General features: G+C 40.3%; 1 protein-coding gene and 1 pseudogene across 1 annotated transcript; both read left to right on the top strand.

The window, feature by feature from the left end:
• Positions 1-7,681: 7,681 nt before the first annotated feature.
• On the top strand, positions 7,682-8,461 carry LOC123948697 (annotated as a pseudogene).
• Positions 8,462-15,823: 7,362 nt separating this feature from the next.
• Positions 15,824-16,768, top strand: LOC123948696 (olfactory receptor 481). Its single transcript, XM_046015869.1, has one exon. It carries the CDS (start codon positions 15,830-15,832, stop codon positions 16,766-16,768), a length of 939 nt encoding a protein of 312 aa, XP_045871825.1. The 5' UTR covers positions 15,824-15,829.
• The last annotated feature ends 3,217 nt before the right edge of the window (positions 16,769-19,985 follow it).

Genomic DNA, 19,985 nt, shown 5'->3' with positions numbered 1-19,985 from the left:
AGTAGGTATGGAGGCTCCTCTAAACCTCAGAACCTTTTGAGGTTTCATCCTCCTGTCAATTTCTAGCATCACAGAATAAAGAAATTTACTCTAAAATGAAAAATGATGAGATTTCCCTTGCCATGAGAGTGGCGCACACAGAAATGTCATGGGCTCTTGCTTTTTCCTTCAGTTCAGGAGAAGACATTTAAGTTCTCGTATCAACATGTTCAACACATATCACAATTATCAGTGTTAGCGACAGACTCTTTCCCAACATGAACCTGGCCATTAAAAGTTTTTAATCCAATCTCATGAAAGTGTAAACTCTGACCCCTTGCTGATAAAATTTTTATCTTTAGGGAGATGGTATCAGGTCCGGAATACTAAATTTCTATAAGGCTCGGTCCCTAAGCCTCCTGGCGTTCCAGGGATTAATATAACTGCACATTGTAGTTACCTGCAGAAAGGGATATACTGAGGTGTTGCTTGGCCTGGTACTACAAAATCAATTTTTTAACCATGATACTGGGGTTTCCTTCTTTTGGAAGGAAAAAATATCTCTCTTGGGAATTTTAGACCAAAATCTGTACCACATATGCCTTTGGGGTTCAAATTTTACTGTCTTCCTCTTCTGTAGACCTTCAAGTTAAGAAAACAGCACGAGAGTTTATCCTGAGCCAGTGATACATTAGAGAGCTAGCGGAAATAGAGAACAAAACTTATTTGGGCAGAGTACTATCAACCCAGCCTAGATAGGAGTAACATAGACCAGCCCCACTAAAAAAAGATTTGCTCAAAATTTGAAATTATAAAAGAGCAACGCAAAAACAGAAAAAAATAAGAGTATGTGCAGACACATCACAGAGCAGATTTATACCATCAAGAACTTCAGGTAATAGAATGATCGAACAGACGTTATAAAATATTGGTTAATATTTTTGAGGGAATAGAATAAGAAACCTCAGAAGGGTTTTTGTTTTAGAAAAGAGCATAGAAATTTGAAAAAAAATAAACAAAAAACAAAGAGACAGTCTAGAAATAAAAAATATGCTCAGAAGGGGCACCTGGGTGGCACAGTGGTTAAGCCTCTGTCTTTGGCACAGGTCCTGGTCTCCGGGTACTGGGATTGAGCCCCGCATTGGGCTCTCTGCTGAGCAGGGAGCCTGCTTTCCCATCTCTCTCTGCCTGCTTCTCTGCCTACTTGTGATCTCTGTCTGTCAAATAAATTAATAAAATCTTTTAAAGAAGTGTACTCGGAAAAAAATAGATTAAACAGCAGATTATACATAACTGAAGAAAGAATTAATTAGCTGGAATATAGATCTTAGGGATTACCGAGAATATCTCACACACAAACACACACACACACACATATTTTTATATACACACACAGATACAAAGAATGAAGAAGTACAATTTGGCAGTATATATCGAACTTAAATTGGGCAAAGCTTTTGACCCAGTAATTCCACTTCTTAGAGTACATCCAGGAGAACTGGTGTATAAGCACAATGAAGCATTGGCAGGATATAGCTAAATAAATACTAATTAAATACTCGAATACCATGGATCTTTACAGAGAGTGAAGGAGATTAATACATACTCACAAGGAATTTTTTGAGTACAGGAAAGCAATTTCAGAACAATACAAACAGTAACATCGCTTATGAAAAACCATATGGAAATCAGGAACAAGAAAGAGATTCTTGGTTATCCAAGGCAGGATGGGGATAGAGATAAATATGAGGTAGGGAGAGGAAGAAGTATCTTCAGTGATTGCATTTCTGTCTATTTCAGGAGTCTGGGGATTTGGTGGGGAGATCTATGTGGTAAGTGGGAAATGCCAATGCTGAAATAGATCATAGGTCAGTTTCACACAGAGAAAAACACCCTAGCTTTTGTTGCAGTTCCCTGAGGTATGACTAACCATGAACTACAGGACAGTATTCAAGAAAATAGTTCTAGGCACCTCATCATGGCTCTTAGAAATATCACAGATGACCAAAGGATAGAACACATTAATTGTGTTGGTCCAAATCAAGTTTCAAAACTGATTAGGTGTTTGCCATTGTAATACCTGTACACCAATAATGAGAAGCATAAGTGAAGCCCCTGAGACCTCAGTGAGTATCTCAGCCTGCATAATGGTGTAGGCAGACCTAAACGCACCTCATTTTCTCAATCTCCTTGGATTTTCTCCCACTGGATTTTCACTGGGATGTTTACAAACCTGTGGGTATCTGATGCTGAAGTCAAGGTTTCATACTCTAGTCCTAACTGCTGCATAAATCAGCCCTGCCATTCAGAAATGACTCCTAGAATTTGTCCCTGTCATTATATTTGACCAGCAGGTAACATTCATCGTGTTATTGATTTGTAAACATGCTCTGCATTTCTCGTAGAAGCTAATAGTGTTTATTTTTTTAAATTTATTTATTTTTTCAGCGTAACAGTATTCATTGTTTTTGCACAACACCCAGTGCTCCATGCAACACGTGCCCTCCCTATCACCCACCACCTGGTTCCCCCAACCTCCCACCCCCGCCCCTTCAAAACCCCCAGGTTGTTTCTCAGAGTCCATAGTCTCTCATGGTTCGCCTCCCCTTCCAATTTCCCCCAACTTCCTTCTCCTCTCCATCTCCCAATGTCCTCCATGTTATTTGTTATGCTCCACAAATAAGTGAAACCATATGATACTTGACTCTCTCTGCTTGACTTACTTCACTCAGCACAATCACCTTCAGTCCCGTCCATGTTGCTACAAAATCTGGGTATTAATCCTTTTTTTTTTAATAGACATATAATGTATTTTTATCCCCAGGCGTACAGGTCTGTGAATCACCAGGTTTACACACTTCACAGCACTCACGATAGCACATACCCTCCCCAATGTCCATAACCCCCTCCCCCTCTCCCGACCCCACCTCCCCCCAATAGTGTTGTTGTTTGAAGTAGATTCTCACTTATGGATAATTTGTTTACTACCATCTGTTGCTAGGTGTGTTAGTGTGCCCTATCTCCCTTTAACACAGCAACCATTGTGAGTTAAATATTATCTTAATTTTAAAAATAAGGATATTGAGGGTGCCTGGGTGGCTCAGTTGGTTGAGCGACTGCCTTTGGCTCAGGTCATGTTCCTGGAGTCCTGGATACAGAGTCAGGAGTCAGGCTCCCTGCTCAGCAAGGGGTCTGCTTCTCCCTCTGACCTTCCCCCTCTCACGCTCACTCACTCTCATTCTCTTTCTCTTAAATACATAAATAAAAATCTTTTTTAGGGGCGCCTGGGTGGCTCAGTGGATTAAGCCGCTGCCTTCGGCTCAGGTCATGATCTCAAGGTCCTGGGATCAAGCCCCGCATCGCATCGGGCTCTCTGCTCCGCAGGGAGCCTGCTTCCTCCTCTCTCTCTCTGCCTGCCTCTCTGCCTACTTGTGATCTCTGCCTGTCAAATAAATAAATAAAATCTTAAAAAAAAATCTTTTTTAAAAATAAGGATATTGAGTCTCGAAAGGATTACGTAACTTTTTCAAGATCATTTGGCTCAGAAGTAGCATAGCTTAAATTTATCCCCAGAGATTTTTGTTCTGAAATCTTATTTTCATTGCAGCAACTGTATGTCATGCTTTCCATATCCTATTTTGAACTTATTTGAGTTTTTCACGTATAGATTTTCTTTAAAAAATATAAGGTTTGTTTTAGATTTGTGTCATTTAAACCTCTGACACAATCATAGGACTAGTTAATGAAGCTAGAGATTTAGCATTCTTACAGTACTGGATCAAGCTAATTCATCCGAAAAACTGATCAAATCACATTGGTTTAATCATCACTGCAGAGGGTACAGTTTTTCATAATAAAATTGACTAAGAATAGGGTACTGATAGTAATTTACCTGTATATTTTGTAAAAAAAAAATTTTACGTTGAGGTTTTTTTAAGTAGCAAATACTCCGTTTGGAAATTCAGAGGACTATACAGGGTGAACTATGTTCCTTTCAAAAACAATTACATTTCTTCTCTCTCAAGAAGCAGACTTCTCATATTCAATAATACTTCCAAAATATGATTTTACATTTGGTAATATTTTCCATACTACTTGCCAATTCTTTTCATTGTTTGGCAATTGCTTTTTTGGTGGTCTGGCTTATCTCTTGCTGGGTTCCTGGGAATCAGGGACGCTGGGATGACCTCAAAACTGGAAGTAGCTGCAGGTTAGTTGATCTTCCTTTAAAAAAAAAAATCCTGTGTTGGTATCATCTTCTCATTTCCTTGGACTCAGCTACAGATTCTCCTGTAACCTAACCAAATATTTCCCTATTCTGTCCACTGTGCTCGATCTTTACCACTGCCCGCAAGCCAGCACAACATTGCACCAAGACTGCTCAGTATTCTGAAAGGTCTTTCTGTTCATTCTCTCACTCCTCTACATTAGTCCCCTTAAAGTAGCCAGAGTTATCCTGTCATTTGTAAATTCGATCATGACATTCTCTTTCAAATTTTGCACTGTCTCGCCATTGCGCTTAGAATAATGTTTAAACTCATTTTGACTTACAAAACCACAGGTGATCTGATTTCCACCTAGTTCTTGGGTTAATCTTATATCACTCTACCCACCACGTGGGCTTGGCTGTTCTTCCAAAGTGCAAAGCACTCACTTTGGGACCTTTGCAATTTGCTGTTCGCACTGCGATGCTCTTCTACTCTATTTTAGCATGGCTGGTTTGCTTGTATTAAAATATCTCCTCCAGAGAGGTTCCTCCCGACCAATTTAAAGATTTTATTTATGTATTTATTTGAGAGACAGAGAGTGTGTGAGTGGGAGGAAGGGCAGAGAGGGAAGGAGAAAGGCAGAATCTCAAACAGACTTTGCACTGAGCATGGAGCCCAGTGTGGGCTTCATCCCACGACCCCGAGATGGTGACCTGGGCTGAAACCAAGAGTCAGATGCTTAACTGAGCCACCCAGGTACCTCCTGATGAATTTTAGACGAGCAAGCAAAACACAATCAAATCACCTTAGATGAACTCTCTGCACAATACTTACCATTGTCAGTAATTATCTTACTTATTTACTTTTCTTTTTTCCTTTCTTCCTGATTTGTCTGCCCTCCACAATAGACTGTATGACACATGAGGGCATGTCTTTTTGTTATTTAGCAGAAATTCACACATACCTAGAAGTCTTTGATAAATAGAAAGTGCTCGATAAATATATATTTTAATTTTTTTTTAAAGATTTTATTTATTATTTAACACAGAGAGAGATCGCGAGTAGGCAGAGAGGCAGGCAGTGAGAGAGGGAGAAGCAGGCTCCCTGCTGAGCAGAGAGCTCGATGCGGGGCTTGATCCCAGGACCCTGAGATCATGACCTGGGCCGAAGGCAGAGGCTTAACCCACTGAGCCTCTATAAATATTTTTAAATGAAAAAATAATTTGTGCTTTTTAGATATTTTCCAGATATAGTGGATATCAAATACTCTGATATTTGATTTTCTTCCTTGGACAATTGCCTGAATCCCAAGTACTATGTAGTATTCAACTGATAGTCATCAATTAGGGAACAAAATATAGGGTCTCGTTTCAAGCTTATCAAAGTTATCAATAATGTGTGTGATAATAATAAAAGTTTCTGATCTTTGTAGGCCACAATTTACCCACTCCTTATCAGAGATGAAGTTGGAATGGAAGGACAAGAGAGTGAATGTACTAAGAAAATACAGTATAATGGGGCATCCTTGTGGGCTCACTTGAAGTTTGTGGTCATAACTTAAATGAGACCCATCAATGCATTTGTATGTTTTACCCCAGACACAGTTTGGTCTACGAGGGTAGGTGTAGAGTGAGCTGAAAATTGCATTTAGCCAGAAGTCACTTTTGTTAGGTGAGGACAAAAAAGAGCAACAAGGAAATGGAGGTGCGACCATGGGAATGATTATAATGATGGTTTGTGGGATACTCGGAGAGTGAATTATGAAGAAGTATGTGGGGAGGGCCTGAGAGCCTCAGTTTCCACTCTGCAGCATATCCAACGCTTCCCTCCAGGGCCTGAACAGCTATTAGCTAAACAGCTAAAGCACAAAGAACAGGCAGAGAGAGAAGCAGGCTCCCCGCTGAGCAGATAGCCCGGTGGGGTGCGGGGCTCCATCCCAGGACCCTGGGATCATGACCTGAGCCAAAGGCAGACGCTTAATGACTGAGCCACAGGTGCCCCTAGACAGCTGCAGTCCTTCTTCAGCTCATTGTGCTGATTACCAACTCTCCCATCATTTTTGGTTGGTTGAGATTTCCTTTTTTACATGAAATCTCACTTCTGCATTTTGAACATGTTTCTCAATATGGAAGTTAGCAGTTTACCCAAGTATTTTGTTGAGAGTGTTTTTGGGTATTTCATGTTCACAGTGTTGCTTAAAATGAAAATCTGCTTTAATTTTAATTCTTGCATTCTTATGATTAAACCCACTCGTTAATTTTGTTAGGTGCACTGATCTTTGATATTCCTAACATGTATGTATTACTGTCTTGCTCTCACATAGCTGGCATAATATAAGCATGGAAGCATTGTGTCCACATATTCTATGTGTGTTATTCATATAGGATTAGGAAGTGTATCTTTTTGTTAGGCCTGTAGAGTACCTGAGGGACAATTAATAATCCAAAGTGGATTTATTTCTCTTGCTGTTCTCAGGATTAAACCCTACACACAGCTTCCATTTACAGCCCGTCTATAATTATATGCACCAGGTAAAGTGATGTTACGCTCTTCTAACAAATCAACCCTGGAAACTCAGTGTAGTCTAACATAGCACAGATTTATTTTTTCACTTCTAGTGTATTTCCCGTTATCCTCTGTTTTCCACATTCCCTCAAATCCCAGGCTGGTGGGAGGTACCTCTACCTTCTAGTTGTATCGTGTAGAATATATCACTGTGGAAGAGGAAGAGAACATTGTCTACTGATAACTTAATTTGATCTAGAAGAGGCGTACTGCATTTCCTGAGCTAGCCCATTTGCATGTATTATTCACAGTTGTGCCTAAACCACAAAGGGGCTGGGAAGTGTGGTCTCCTAGGAGAACGAGATAGAAGCAAATTAGATATTGCTAAACACTAGCTTAAGGTCAATCAGGCTGACTTTTCTGGTTCTCATCAGATTTAAGTGTTCCCTCAACAACCTGAACTAATCAAATGATGCAAATGTGTTAACTGTGCTCTGATCTGGGACACTAGTCTCTATCTTTGGCCTTAAAGTAATGGACATTAATATTCTCAAATCATGCATAATGTAAATATGTTTGGAAACATTTTGTAGAGTAGAAACATTAGACAAAAGGGATCTGTGTTTGATTTTTTTTCAAGTTTGTTTATTTAATGTCTACATACAACATGGGGGCTCAAATGCCTACCCCCAAAATCAAGAGCCTCACGCTCTTCTGACTGAGCCAACCAGGTGTCCCGGTTTTAATTTTTTAATAGGGTGAATAGTAAAGTAAATATGTCACCTATGAGATCATTTAATTTATCCTTAACACACACTGGTTTTTATTTCAATAGGCATCATTACAAATAAGATGGAGACCGAAAATCACACAATGGTGATAGATTCATTATTTTGGGGTTAACAGAGGATCCTACACTTTGTTCCATCTTCTTTGTGGTTTTTCTAGGAACCTATGTTGCTACCATATTGGGCAATATCAGCATTATCATGTTAATCTGCAGAAGCCCTCAGCTTCACACCCCGATGTACCTTTTCCTCAGCCATTTGGCCTTTGCGGACATTGGGTGTTCCACGTCAGTCATGCCCAGTATGATCGTGAGTTTCCTGTCGCTGGCTGCATAGCTCAGCTTGGCTCTGATGTTATCTTTGGAATGGTGGAGTGCTTCCTGCTGGCCGCCATGGCCTGTGATCGCTATGTGGCCATCTGTTCTCCACTTCTCTACTCTACGCTCATGCCTTCCAGAGTCTGTATCATCCTATTGGCTGTTCCCTATCTGGGGGGAATGTGTGAATGTGTCATCATTTACTGGCTGTTTATTGAACTTGACTTTCTGTGGGTCAAATAAAATCAACCATTTCTTCCGTGACCTCCCACCATTAGTGAAGCTTTCTTGCACCCATATCTATGTTGCTGAAGTATCTCCTGCCATCTCAGCTGGGTCTGTCACTGTAATCACACTGGTCATCGTAGCTATTTCATAGCTATACATCCTGCACTCGGTCCTACATATGCACTCCCCCGAGGGAGGACACAAGGCCTTCTCTATTTGTACTTCTCGCCTCAGTGAGGTCACTTTGTTTTATGGGACAGTCACATTTGTCTATGTCATACCAAAGTCAGGTCACTTGTCTGACCACGTTAAAGTGGTGCCTGTGTTCTACACAGTGGTGATCCCCGTGTTGAACCCCTTGTTCTACAGTCTGAGAAACAAAAAGGTGAAAGAGGCCATGAGAAAATTGATGGCTGGAAGACATCGGTTATTTTGAAAAATATTCAGTGTGATTCCAGAAACTGAAAAATGATCGTTTTCAGAACATATGTGATAGATGTTTATGTTTTCTGTTAGCCTTATCACTTTATGTGAAGAACTATCTTAAATCACAATACCAGTATGTTAACTAATGCCAACCTTAATTTATAATTTTCTGGAGTCACAGAATATTTCATGAAATTCGGCTGGGTTCAAATTAAATATGTAACTTTCAGGGTTAGGAGACCTGGGAAATATAATTTCACTTTTCCTCTCCTTTGTACATTGTTTACAGTCCATGATTAGAGAGTGTTTTCTTTTTCTTCTGTTAGGTTCTATATTTTTAAAATATCATCTTGTAAATTAACATCTTAGAAAGCATCATGTACTCAATGGAAATGCAAATCATGGTAGTGTTGCCAGTCCAGGTCACTTTCTTGGGGAGATTTGGCCTGTCTTATACCGGGTTATCATAATCTTTTGAAATAGTTACTCTGGAGTCTTAAAATACTTTATTCCCACCTAAAATAAGACAGACCTAAAGAATTTATTCCATATTTTTGTCACCAAGACAGCTCAAACATGGTAACACAGAAGGAACTCTGAAGGCTGAGTCTCTGAGAGCTCCTTCGAGAATTCCCAGTAGTTTTTCATATTTCTCAAAGGCTTGTGTGCAGACACTTGTCTTTGAACATTTACTGACAAGCCTTTGAATAGTAGGAAGAACTGCCTGGGCGTGATGCTGGGGAGGGGCTACGGCCCAGTGGAGCTTTCTTTCAGCAAGCCAGTTGGTATTTTCAGAGTACAAAATTATGGATTAAGACACCTAGGCTGCTACAGGCATGAAATATACCTTCCACCCTTCTTTGTAACATCCCCCAAGGTGTTCATTCCTGCAACTCTGTCATGGCTTTATTTCAGGTGCTCGTGATTGAGCCTGGATACTTTTCAGCCTCCGTAATTAACCTCCCTGCCTCCAGAACCTTCCCTATGACTTCCGATTAATCCTGTTTTAAGAGTAAAATGGCGTTTCCAATTATTACCAAAGTGGTGTGTATCAAATGAGTCCTAGAGCAAGAGTAGATTCTGATTCCCCCCAGTTCAACGTTCCTGGCAAATAAATTGGTGGCAGTATAACTCTTTGCAAATAGTCAGGGATATAAAGACCGTTACAGAAGGAGCTAGCTTGAAGAAGTCCTGGCAACTCGGCTCTCTGGTGGATGAAGTTATTTATCCACAGTTTTTTTAAAAAGATAACATTAGGGAATCCTGGACTAGTCACAGATTTTACAACGAAGTAATCAGGCAGTGTTCCTCTCATCTCTCCGGACCTCTTATGTTCTGCATTTAAAAAATATATATTTATCAGCGACTTGTACATCTTCTTTTGTGTAATGTCTCTTCAAGTCTTTTGTCAATTTTACTCTCATATTGTACTTTTCTTTTTGATTTCTTCTTACTATAATCTGTCTACAAGTCCTTTGTCAAATTTGTACATTTTAAAGTTACACTTCCATTCTGGTTTGCCTTTTGGCTCTCTTAATTGTGTCTTTCGATGAACAAAGGGCCACAGAGGACCCCAAACAGCCAAAATCATCTTAAGAAGGAAGAAAAAATTGTAGGCATCACACTTCCTGATTCAAACAATATTGCAAAGCTACAATAATCAAAACACTATGGTACTGACATAAAGACAGACCTACAGAGCAATGAATAAAACAGAGAACCAAAAATAAACACATCCGGGTACAGTCAAGTCATTCTCAACAAGGGCACCAAGAATACACAGTGAGGAAAGGATAGATAGACCAATAAATGGTCTTGGGAAAACTGGATATCCACATGCAAAAGAATGAAATGGAACTCTCACCTTACACTACACACAAGAATCAACTCAAAATGAATTAAAGACTTACATTTAAGAACTAAAACTCCAAGAACAAAAGCCCTGGAGAAGAACACAGGGGAAAAGTTTCTTGTCGTTGGTCTTGGCAATAATTTTTTTTGGTATGGCACCGAAATCACAGGCAACAAAGACAAAAATAGATAAGGACTACATCAAACTAAAAAGCTTCTGCACTGGGGCGCTTGGGTGGCTCAGTCGTTAAGCATCTGCCTTCGGCTCAGGTCTTGATTCCAGGGTCCTGGGATGGAGTCCCACATTGGCCTCCCTGCTCAGTGGGGAGACTGCTTCTCCCTCTCCCACTCCCCCTGCTTGTGTTCCCTCTCTCAGTGTGTGTCTCTGTCAAACAAACAAATAAATCTTTAAAAATAATAAAAAATTAAACAATAAATAAATAAATTTTTAAAAGTTTGTGCACAGCAATGAAAACAATCACTAAAGTGAAAAGGCAACTACAGAATTAGAGAAAATATTTGCAAACCATATATCTGGTAAGAGGTTAATTTCCAAAATATGTAAGGAATAATCGAATAAAAACAAGTCAATAGCAAAAACACTAGTAGCTTGATTTAAAAATGGCCTAAAGACTTGAATGGATGTTTCCTCAAAGAAGACATAAAAATGGCCAAGAGGTACAAAGAAAGATGCTCAGCATCACTAATCTTCATGTAGATGCAAATCAAAACCGTGATAAGATATTACCTCACATGCATCAAGCTGGCTATTAGCAAAAAAAAAAAAAAAAAAAAAAAAAAGTAAAGTAAAGATAAAAGCAAGTGTAGGTGAGGATGTGGAAAAAGAGCAAACTTCTGTACATTGTTGCTGGGAATGCAGCTGCTACGAAAAACAGTGTGAAGGTTCCTCGGTCAACAACAGAACTACCATATCATCCAGAAATCCCACCTCTAGATATTGATCTAAAAGAACTGAAGTCAGTATCTCAGAGATATTAGCACTCTCATGTTCACTCCGGCAGTTTACAAGAGCCAAGATGTGAAAGCAACCTAAATGTCCACTAACAGATAAGTGCATAAAGAAAGGTTGGCGTCTATACATACAATGGAATATTATTTAGTCTTTTAAAAAAGGAAATTCTGTAATATGTGACAACGTGGAAGATGTTATGCCAAGTGAAATAAGCCAGTCGCAGAGGGCTAATACTATAGGACTCCACTTTATGGTGTACCTAAGATAGTCATTCACAGACTCAAGAATGGAATGACGGTTGTCAGAAGCTGGAGCTGGAGCGAAATGGGGAGTTGCTAATCAACAGGCACAGGGTTGCAATTAAGCAAGATGAGTAAGTCCTAGAGATCTGCTGTAGAACATAATACTGTAGTTAACGGTACAGTAGTAAAGTTTCTGTAGGTAACAGAAGCCTGTTAAGAGGACGTCTCATATTAGGTATACCACAGTAAAATAAAAATCTTAAAAAGTAGGTCACTCATTTATTCACTCATTCATTTGTTTAAAACTGCTATGTATGAGGTACTATGCAATGTTTGTTTTTTTAAAAGATTTTATTTATTTATTTGACAGTGAGAGAGAAAGAGAGAGAGCGCACACAAGCAGGGGGAGCAGCAGGCAGAGGCAGAGGGAGAAGCAGGCTCCCTTGAGTCCCAATGCGGGGCTCAATCCCAGGACCCTGGGCTCATGACCTGAGCTGAAGGCAGACGCTTAACCGACTGAGCCATCCAGGCGCCCCTTCTATGCAATGTTCTAAGAAGAAAGTGTGGAACAAGGCCAACATGAACCCTCCCTCATGGAAATGTAGGAAAGTAAGGCAAAAAAAAGAAAAAAAAAGACACTGAGCAATGACTTACACTATTGTCTGCATAAGTAAAGGTGTAAAAGTGCAGAACATATTTTGGGGTTCTCTGAAACACTCACCGTGACACTGTGACTTAGTCCAGGGTGTCAGAGGACACTTCAAGGGTGAAATACATTTAAACCTGAAATCTAAGGTGACTAAGAATTAGTCTTCCATTGGAAAGGTGTGGAGTGGTGAATACCCATCATAAAATGGTTTGTAGTTGGGTAAAGATAGAGACAGAAGTATGTCTACTTTTAGGTTTTAGCATAGTATCTAATGCATAGATTTTCTAAGAATTGTTTAACACTAATTCAGCAAACATCTATTTAGTCCTATACTCCCAGCATTACACCATTTAAGAGGGATGCAAAATCATTAGTCATAAACACTGCACTTTCATTCCAGGGAAAGAACAAGATCTTCCACCTGTAATGGTACTAATCAAGTGATGTGAACAGAATGGTGGGAGATGGACAGGAATGAAGGGACTTTAATTCTCCCAGATAGGATCTGGAATGTTTTTGTGGAATCAGTGGTACCTGTTTCTATCATTCATCAGCCATAGTCGGGCTTCCTTAAAACCTAAAGGAATAGTATCTTTCTAGGACAGAGGGAGTCTTACAGCATGCCCATTTCCTAATTTGCTGGATTTGAGGTTTGAGCTGTTAGGCCCTCCTAATGTGGATGATCAGGTTTAGCTTTGTTCTGAAGGTCATTGACTGATGGATTTGTTCCCAAGATCAAAGGAACCTGACTTTCAACCTTAGAGAACATTCTGCTATGTGGCCATGGTTCAAGAATAGAGCCAGAGTAGATTGCAGCCATGTATCTTTGACAACCTGCCAGTCCATGTGGCAGTTGTAGATGGCAGAGTCCTAAGAAAAATGTTAGGGTGAGCCTCATTGTTTTACTAGAAAGCTTACATGTTGGTGGATCAAAGTTAGCAAAGGGGAAAGAGAAGAGCATGTGTGTGAGAAATGTCTGCCACCAACAAGCATGGTGTATGTGTCAAGTGTCCTAGGACAGATCCATATTACATGAGAAAAATATATGTGATTTTTAAAAAATGTGCATCACTTACGTTGAAAATAATATTACAATTCCAGTGGATTCATGTTTGTAAATTGAACAGTACTAGCAAACCCAAATTATCTCTAAACATAGGTGACATGAAAACCTGGGCCACTGAATATAGCCAGATTTCAGAAATGCCACAAAATGTCACAGCCAGGGGCACCTGGGTGGCTCAGTGGGTTAAAGCCTCTGCCTTCGGCTCAGGTCATGGTCTCAGGGTCCTGGGATCGAGCCCCGCGTGGGGCTCTCTGCCCAAGCCGGGAGCCTGCTTCCTCCTCTCTCTCTCTCTCTGCCTGCCTCTCTGCCTACTTGTGATCTCTGTCTGTCAAATAAATAAATAAAATCTTTAAAAAAAATGTTGCAGCCACATTAGTCATCTTGATCTAATAATCAACTGCAATGATAGTAAAATGTTATAATTATTTTCAATTTAATTGAGTTGAAAGTTTAATTTTTTCATTTAAAAATAAGTGGAAATACAGAGTATGTGTTGCACTCATATACTTTTTTTTTAAAGATTTTATTTATTTATTTGACAGACAGATCACAAGTAGGCAGAGAGGCAGGCAGAGAGAGAGAGAAGGAAGCAGGATCCCTGCTGAGCACAGAGCCCGATGCGGGACTCGATCCCGGGCTCCTGGAATCATGACCCGAGCCGAAGGCAGAGGCTTTAACCCACTGAGCCACCCAGGGGCCCCTGCACTCATATACTTTTATATAATCATGTTTACGTGTTATTTTTCTGTCCCAGTAGAGGTGCACACGTAATTTCTCTATCCCAATGGATTCTCAGTGTAGTTTTCCAAAACAAATAAACTAATTAATTTGTAATTACAGTCCGTGAAGTAAGTGATTTGGGCCTTATCTCAAATGACACAGCCTCACTTAAACATGGCCCTGCCGTTCAGTGACCATTCCTCGGAGCCTATCCCTGTGTTGCCGTGGATGTGTCACTGCTTTATCCATGCTCCTTTTTAAGGACACAAATATTTGATCTCTTATATGTACAAGAAGTTGCGAATTGATTATTTCGAGTAAATTACTAGTAACTGAGCATTTGTTTGTCATATACACAGTGCTGGGTCTATTCACTCAAATTGTATCATTTTTAACACAAGAATCACATGAGGCATGTATCATTATTTCCTTTTTATAGGTGAGGAAACAGAAGATCCACAACTTCTTGTAACGTGACTCTGATTCCGTAGACAGCAAGAGGCAGAGCTAGAAACTGATCCCAGGTTTGTGTGGCTACAAAATCCAAGGTATTTCTGCATGTCCCTTTGTCTTCCCTGATGTCATTCATATCCAACTTGGGAAACATTTGTGTTTTTCATCCATTTATTTTTTTCTCAAAAAATTTATTTCAGGTTGAGGCTTTGTCTTATTAAAAATGCCAGAATATGAGAATTCAGACACATAACCCTAGTACTGTGCATACTGTAGGATGTCATTGCCATGATTCACATGTAACATTGAGTAAAAGGTGTATAGTTGCTGATAATTATGTATATATGTTTCCTTAATTCTTCATCAGATAGAAGCTCTTCAGGAAAAAGCAAATTATTCAGAAGAAAGTGTTGGTCTTTGAACTAGAAGAGTCATGGAGATGACTGAATGTACCTAATATATTCTCCCCTGCCCTTGATCATGTGCTCTAATTTGAAATAAGGGAATATTATTCTGAAATGTTAATCTTTCTTTCAATCCAATTTCCGAGGCTTCCTAGCCGGCTACTTGCATCCATATCTCTCTAACTACCCTCTCCTCCCATCACCATCATATGCTCCTACTTCCTATTTCCTTACAGTTGCTTAATAGAACTGATGAAACCAAAACTTACTACTGCAGGTCCCCAAATGCTTCCATTCACTTTCCAATTAATCCAGTCCATGAAAATATCTGGACTCTTCTTAGGGCTTCATGTAATCTCAGAAGAATGAAAAAGTGTGGTGTAAGAGATAAGTCCTGGAAGATTTTGCAGAATATCCAGAATTTAACTCATAACAATAGTAAAATTTCTATTTGGCCCTTTCGTCTTGGACATAGACACTTTCCAACCCTTAGTATCAATTATAACTAAGGATGCAATTTTTTCATTCCAGGAAAATGATCAGGTGAGAAAGAGATGTCAAAGTCAACTCCATGTTTTTTGCCCAATAATTGGATAAATGGTAATAATATCTACTAAAAAAGAGAATCCTAGGGCAGAGACACATTTGGGATGGGGGTGGAAAACTGAGAGCTTGCCTTTCCCTCATCATTTTGGTGATTTACAGTTTATGTTATTACCATCAGTATTGGTGTAACACCCTTTGACATGTTTCTGGTACACATGGAGAAGACTTGCTCTACGGTATACAAATAGGAATAAAAGAGCTGAATTCCCAGATCGTTGAGTCTTCAATTGTAATATTTTCGTGGAATTTGAGAAGAAAATTCATGTGCACAAAGTATTCTACAAGTGAGGCAGAATTACCATTCAGAAATTATAATTGTATGGTTCTGTTTAGATATCTACATTAAATGTGGGGTAATTTCAACCAGTTTAACCTCCTCTGGTTCTGACTTCAATAGGCACCATTAATGGGTAGATGGAGACTGAAAACCTTACAGCAGTGACGGAGTTCGTTATTCTGGGGTTAACAGATAACCCCACGCTATGTGCCATCTTCTTTGTGATTTTCCTGGGAGTTTACATAGTTACCTTAGTGGGAAATATCAGTATAATCATCTTAATCCGAAGCAGCCCACAGCTTCACACCCCGATGTACCTTTTCCTCAGCCATTTGGCCTTTGTGGACATTGGGTACTCCACGTCAGTCACGCCAATCATGCTCATGAGTTTCTTAAGAGAGAAAACGACCATCCCTGTGACTGGCTGTATAGCCCAGCTTGGCTCTGATGTCACCTTTGGGACTACAGAGTGCTTCCTGCTGGCTACCATGGCCTATGATCGCTATGTGGCCATCTGCTCTCCCTTGCTCTACTCCACCCAGATGTCCCCAGTGGTCTGCTTTCTCCTTTTGGGGGCTTCCTACCTGGGTGGATGCATGAATGCTTCATCATTTACAGGCTGTCTGATGAACCTATCCTTCTGTGGACCAAATAAAATCAACCACTTCTTCTGTGACCTCTTCCCACTCTTGAAGCTTTCTTGTGGCCATGTTTATATTGCCGAAATATCTCCTGCCATCTCTTCTGCATCCGTCCTCATCAGCACACTGTTTACCATAATTGTGTCCTACAGCTACATCCTCCACTCAATCCTGAACATGCGCTCTACTGAGGGGAGGAAGAAGGCCTTCTCTACCTGCACGTCCCACCTCACTGCGGTCACTTTGTTTTATGGGACAGTTTTGTTCGTTTATGTGATGCCCAAGTCGAGTTACTCAGCTGATCAGGTCAAAGTGGCATCTGTGATCTATACAGTGGTGGTCCCCATGTTGAACCCTCTCATCTACAGCCTGAGGAACAAGGAGGTGAAAGGGGCCATGAGAAAACTAATGGCTAAAACACACTGGTTCTCCTGAATTACATTGGATATGAATCCATGAATAACAAACCAATGATTTGGGGAAAAATTTGTGCTGGATACTTTGATGATATTTATCATTAACTTTATCACTTTGATAGTGAAGAACTCCTATAAATATAGAAAGCCAATGCTGACTGCCATATAGAAAGTGAAATATGTGATTAACATGGAAATCTGCTTCATTCAAATTAAGTATGAACTTTCCAAGGTAAGAATACCTTTGTGAAATAGTTCCATTCATCAGTTGTGAGTCCTATTTAAATAAAGAGAGCTATTTCTATCAAAGATCAAACTTGATTGAATTCCATCTTGTTAAATAACATTTGGCAAAAAAGAGAGAGGGGGCGGGGAGAGAGAGAGAGAGAGAGAGAAAACTTTTCTCCAGCTAATGGTAATATTGACAAGTCAGGCTGTTCAGGTCACTTCTTTTAAAGGTACTGCCCTGCCTTCATCAATGAACATTTAAACTTTTGGAAACACTGATGTTGGTGCCTCCAAAAAACTTCTGTTTTCACTTTATTTAAGCCAAGCAAAGATCATGATTCTTCCATGTGGCCATTAAGAGATCCAACCCAGATAACAGAGAAGGAACTTTGTATACATCTCGTGGACTCTTTGCAATGTGAGTCTTACCAGATGATTCTAACCACTGAGCCACCCAGGCGCCCCTTACCAGATGATTCTAGAGTAGGACTTCTAAAGCTGAAGTTTCTTTGGAGGTGGAGACTGGGGTATTGGGACAATAATTGATAGGAGGCATGAGATTATGGTTCAGGCAAATAATATGTTTGCCACACATTTTGTAATGTCTCTCAGGGAAGTGTCTCCCATCACTGCTTCTTTCATTGACTTTTTTGAAGGGGGCTTATTGTCCAGTCTGGTATGTCAACTGCCTCTAAATCGATTCCCTGTCTCCTGTACTCCTTTCACAAAGATTTATGATTAATATTCTAGCTAACGTATTTTATTATCAGCATAGGAATAATGTCAGAAAAACAAATTCTGTGACAGTTTGGAGGGACCACTTTACAAGCTGACCTGAGGTTTTCACGGGTCAGATCAAGGAAACCTTCTCCTTTTCTGCCTGGAAGCTACTCTGTGGAATTTCTCTGGTCCTATTTCCCCATTTATGCCTCAAATTTACTGGCACCAATTATGGGCCTGTAGCCCCATAGTGCAATAATTCTGGGGCTCATGTCAGCACAGGCATGCCCCTTTGCAAAGAGAGGGCCCCCAAAGGTGTAACTTCAGTCTTGGAAAAGCATCCTGGGAATCATTGTGGGAGCTCTGCACTCTGGTGGTTGAAGGTTTTTTTTGCTGTTTCTGGAAGTCTTTGTCTTTGTCTTTCCTCTTACACTTTGCTTTTCACCAGGGTACATCCTCAGTCTTCCGCTCTGCTCCCCCTCCCCATAATCCTCTTGGGTGACCTTATCTTCTCCCATGAGCTCAGCTGCCCCCTGTGTGGTAACAGAATCCCTACACACCCTTCCTTGGAGCACAGATGAAGATGAACTTCTTTACCGACTTTTCCCTTTTCCCCCAAGACTCTCGAACTCAGTGTGTCCTGACTTGAATTTATCAGACATCTCACAAAACTATTCCTTCTCCTCTGGTTTTTTCTCAATAAGTGGCATCTCTTTGTAAGGCCTCGTACTGCAAGAGATCTGGGGTGACCATCCCTGCACACCCATCAAAATAATCTGCCTCCCTCCACCCCGTTCGTTCTGTCAGAGGGAAGACATGTTGCATACGTACCGCTTCCTCATCTCTCTCCAGTTGATTATAGTAAGTTCACACAGAGGATTTTCCTTCCTATTCAGTAATCCAACCCCCCAGATGTAGGTGGTGTGGTGTGTGGCCCTGTTACCTCTTTTATGGGAGAGGATACACATTGGCATTAATTTTTTTCCCTCCCAAATTCTAAATGAGGAAATGGCATGTAGGAGAAGGCATGTAGGAGAGCAAAATATTAACCTGTACAAATGAAGATATTAGAATATCTTCATATTTGAATATCACATATTTGTGGACACCGGTGTTTTCATGTTCTAAATCCCAGAACTTGACACTCTCCTCTCTGTCCCTGGCAGTATTGGAAACACTCAGGTCTCCCCAGAGACTGGGTCTTTCCCCCATCTGTTTACAGAATGGCCAAGAGTAGCCCAGAGCACTGAGGTCAAGCTCGCTCCCAAGAGAAATGAGGAAGAGGAAAGGCTGGGCTTGCTTGTCTGCTTGAATTGTGTCCTTCAAAAATTTGTATGTTGTAGTCCTAAACCACCAGTATCTCAACGTGACCTCATCTGGGAATAGATACAGATGTTATAGATGTAAGTAGTTAAGATAAAGTCATATTGGAGTAGGATGGGCTTCTATTCCAATATGACTAATATTCTTACCGAAAAAGAAAAAAAAAGAATTTGGACACAGACAACACACTGGAGAACCTCATGTGAAAATAAGGACAGAGAAATAGGTTATGCTTCTATACGCCAAGAAACTCCAAAGATAGCCCACAAATCATCAGAAGCTAAGTGAGAGAGCTAGAACAGATCTCACAGCCCTCAGAAGGAACCAACCCTGCTGACACTTTGATCTTGGACTCCTAACCTCCAGAACTGGGAGGCAATCACTTTTTGTTGTTTAAGCCACTCAGTTCATGGTGCATTGTTAATAGCTGCTCTCACAAGCTAATACAACTAACTACATATCTAGTTTTCCCCTCCAAACTGACCATCGGCTAATTTACTACTTCTTGGGGAGGAGGGAGTGAAGGCTAAGAAAGGTGTGTTATGCTAATGGATAGCTCTTCCAAAGGGGGACAGAGAATACTAGGAATGGGAAAAAGCATTTTCCCTAAAGAGCACATCAAAAAACAAAGACCAAGACTACCCCTGTGCAAATAATCAAAAACTCTTTTTGTAAGAATTTTTTTTTGGAAGTTTCCTGCTGACTGTAGACTGTAGATTATTACTTAGAAGGCAGAGATATGAACCAGGAGAAGATTTTAAAAATCCTGAGTTGTTAAAAGATTTTTAGTCTATGGACATTGGGGAGGGGAGGCGAACCATAAGAGACTATGGACTCTGAAAAACAACCTGAGGGTTTTGAAGGGTCAGGGGTGGGAGGTTGGGGGAACAGGTGGTGGGTAATGGGGAGGGCACGTTTTGCATGGAGCACTGGGTGTTGTGCAAAAAGAATGAATACTGTTACGC

The sequence above is a fragment of the Meles meles genome, chromosome 8 (assembly GCF_922984935.1).
Source record: "Meles meles chromosome 8, mMelMel3.1 paternal haplotype, whole genome shotgun sequence".
In the NCBI taxonomy this organism is placed as follows: Eukaryota; Metazoa; Chordata; class Mammalia; order Carnivora; family Mustelidae; genus Meles; species Meles meles.
This window is presented reverse-complemented; position numbering and strand designations above follow the sequence as displayed.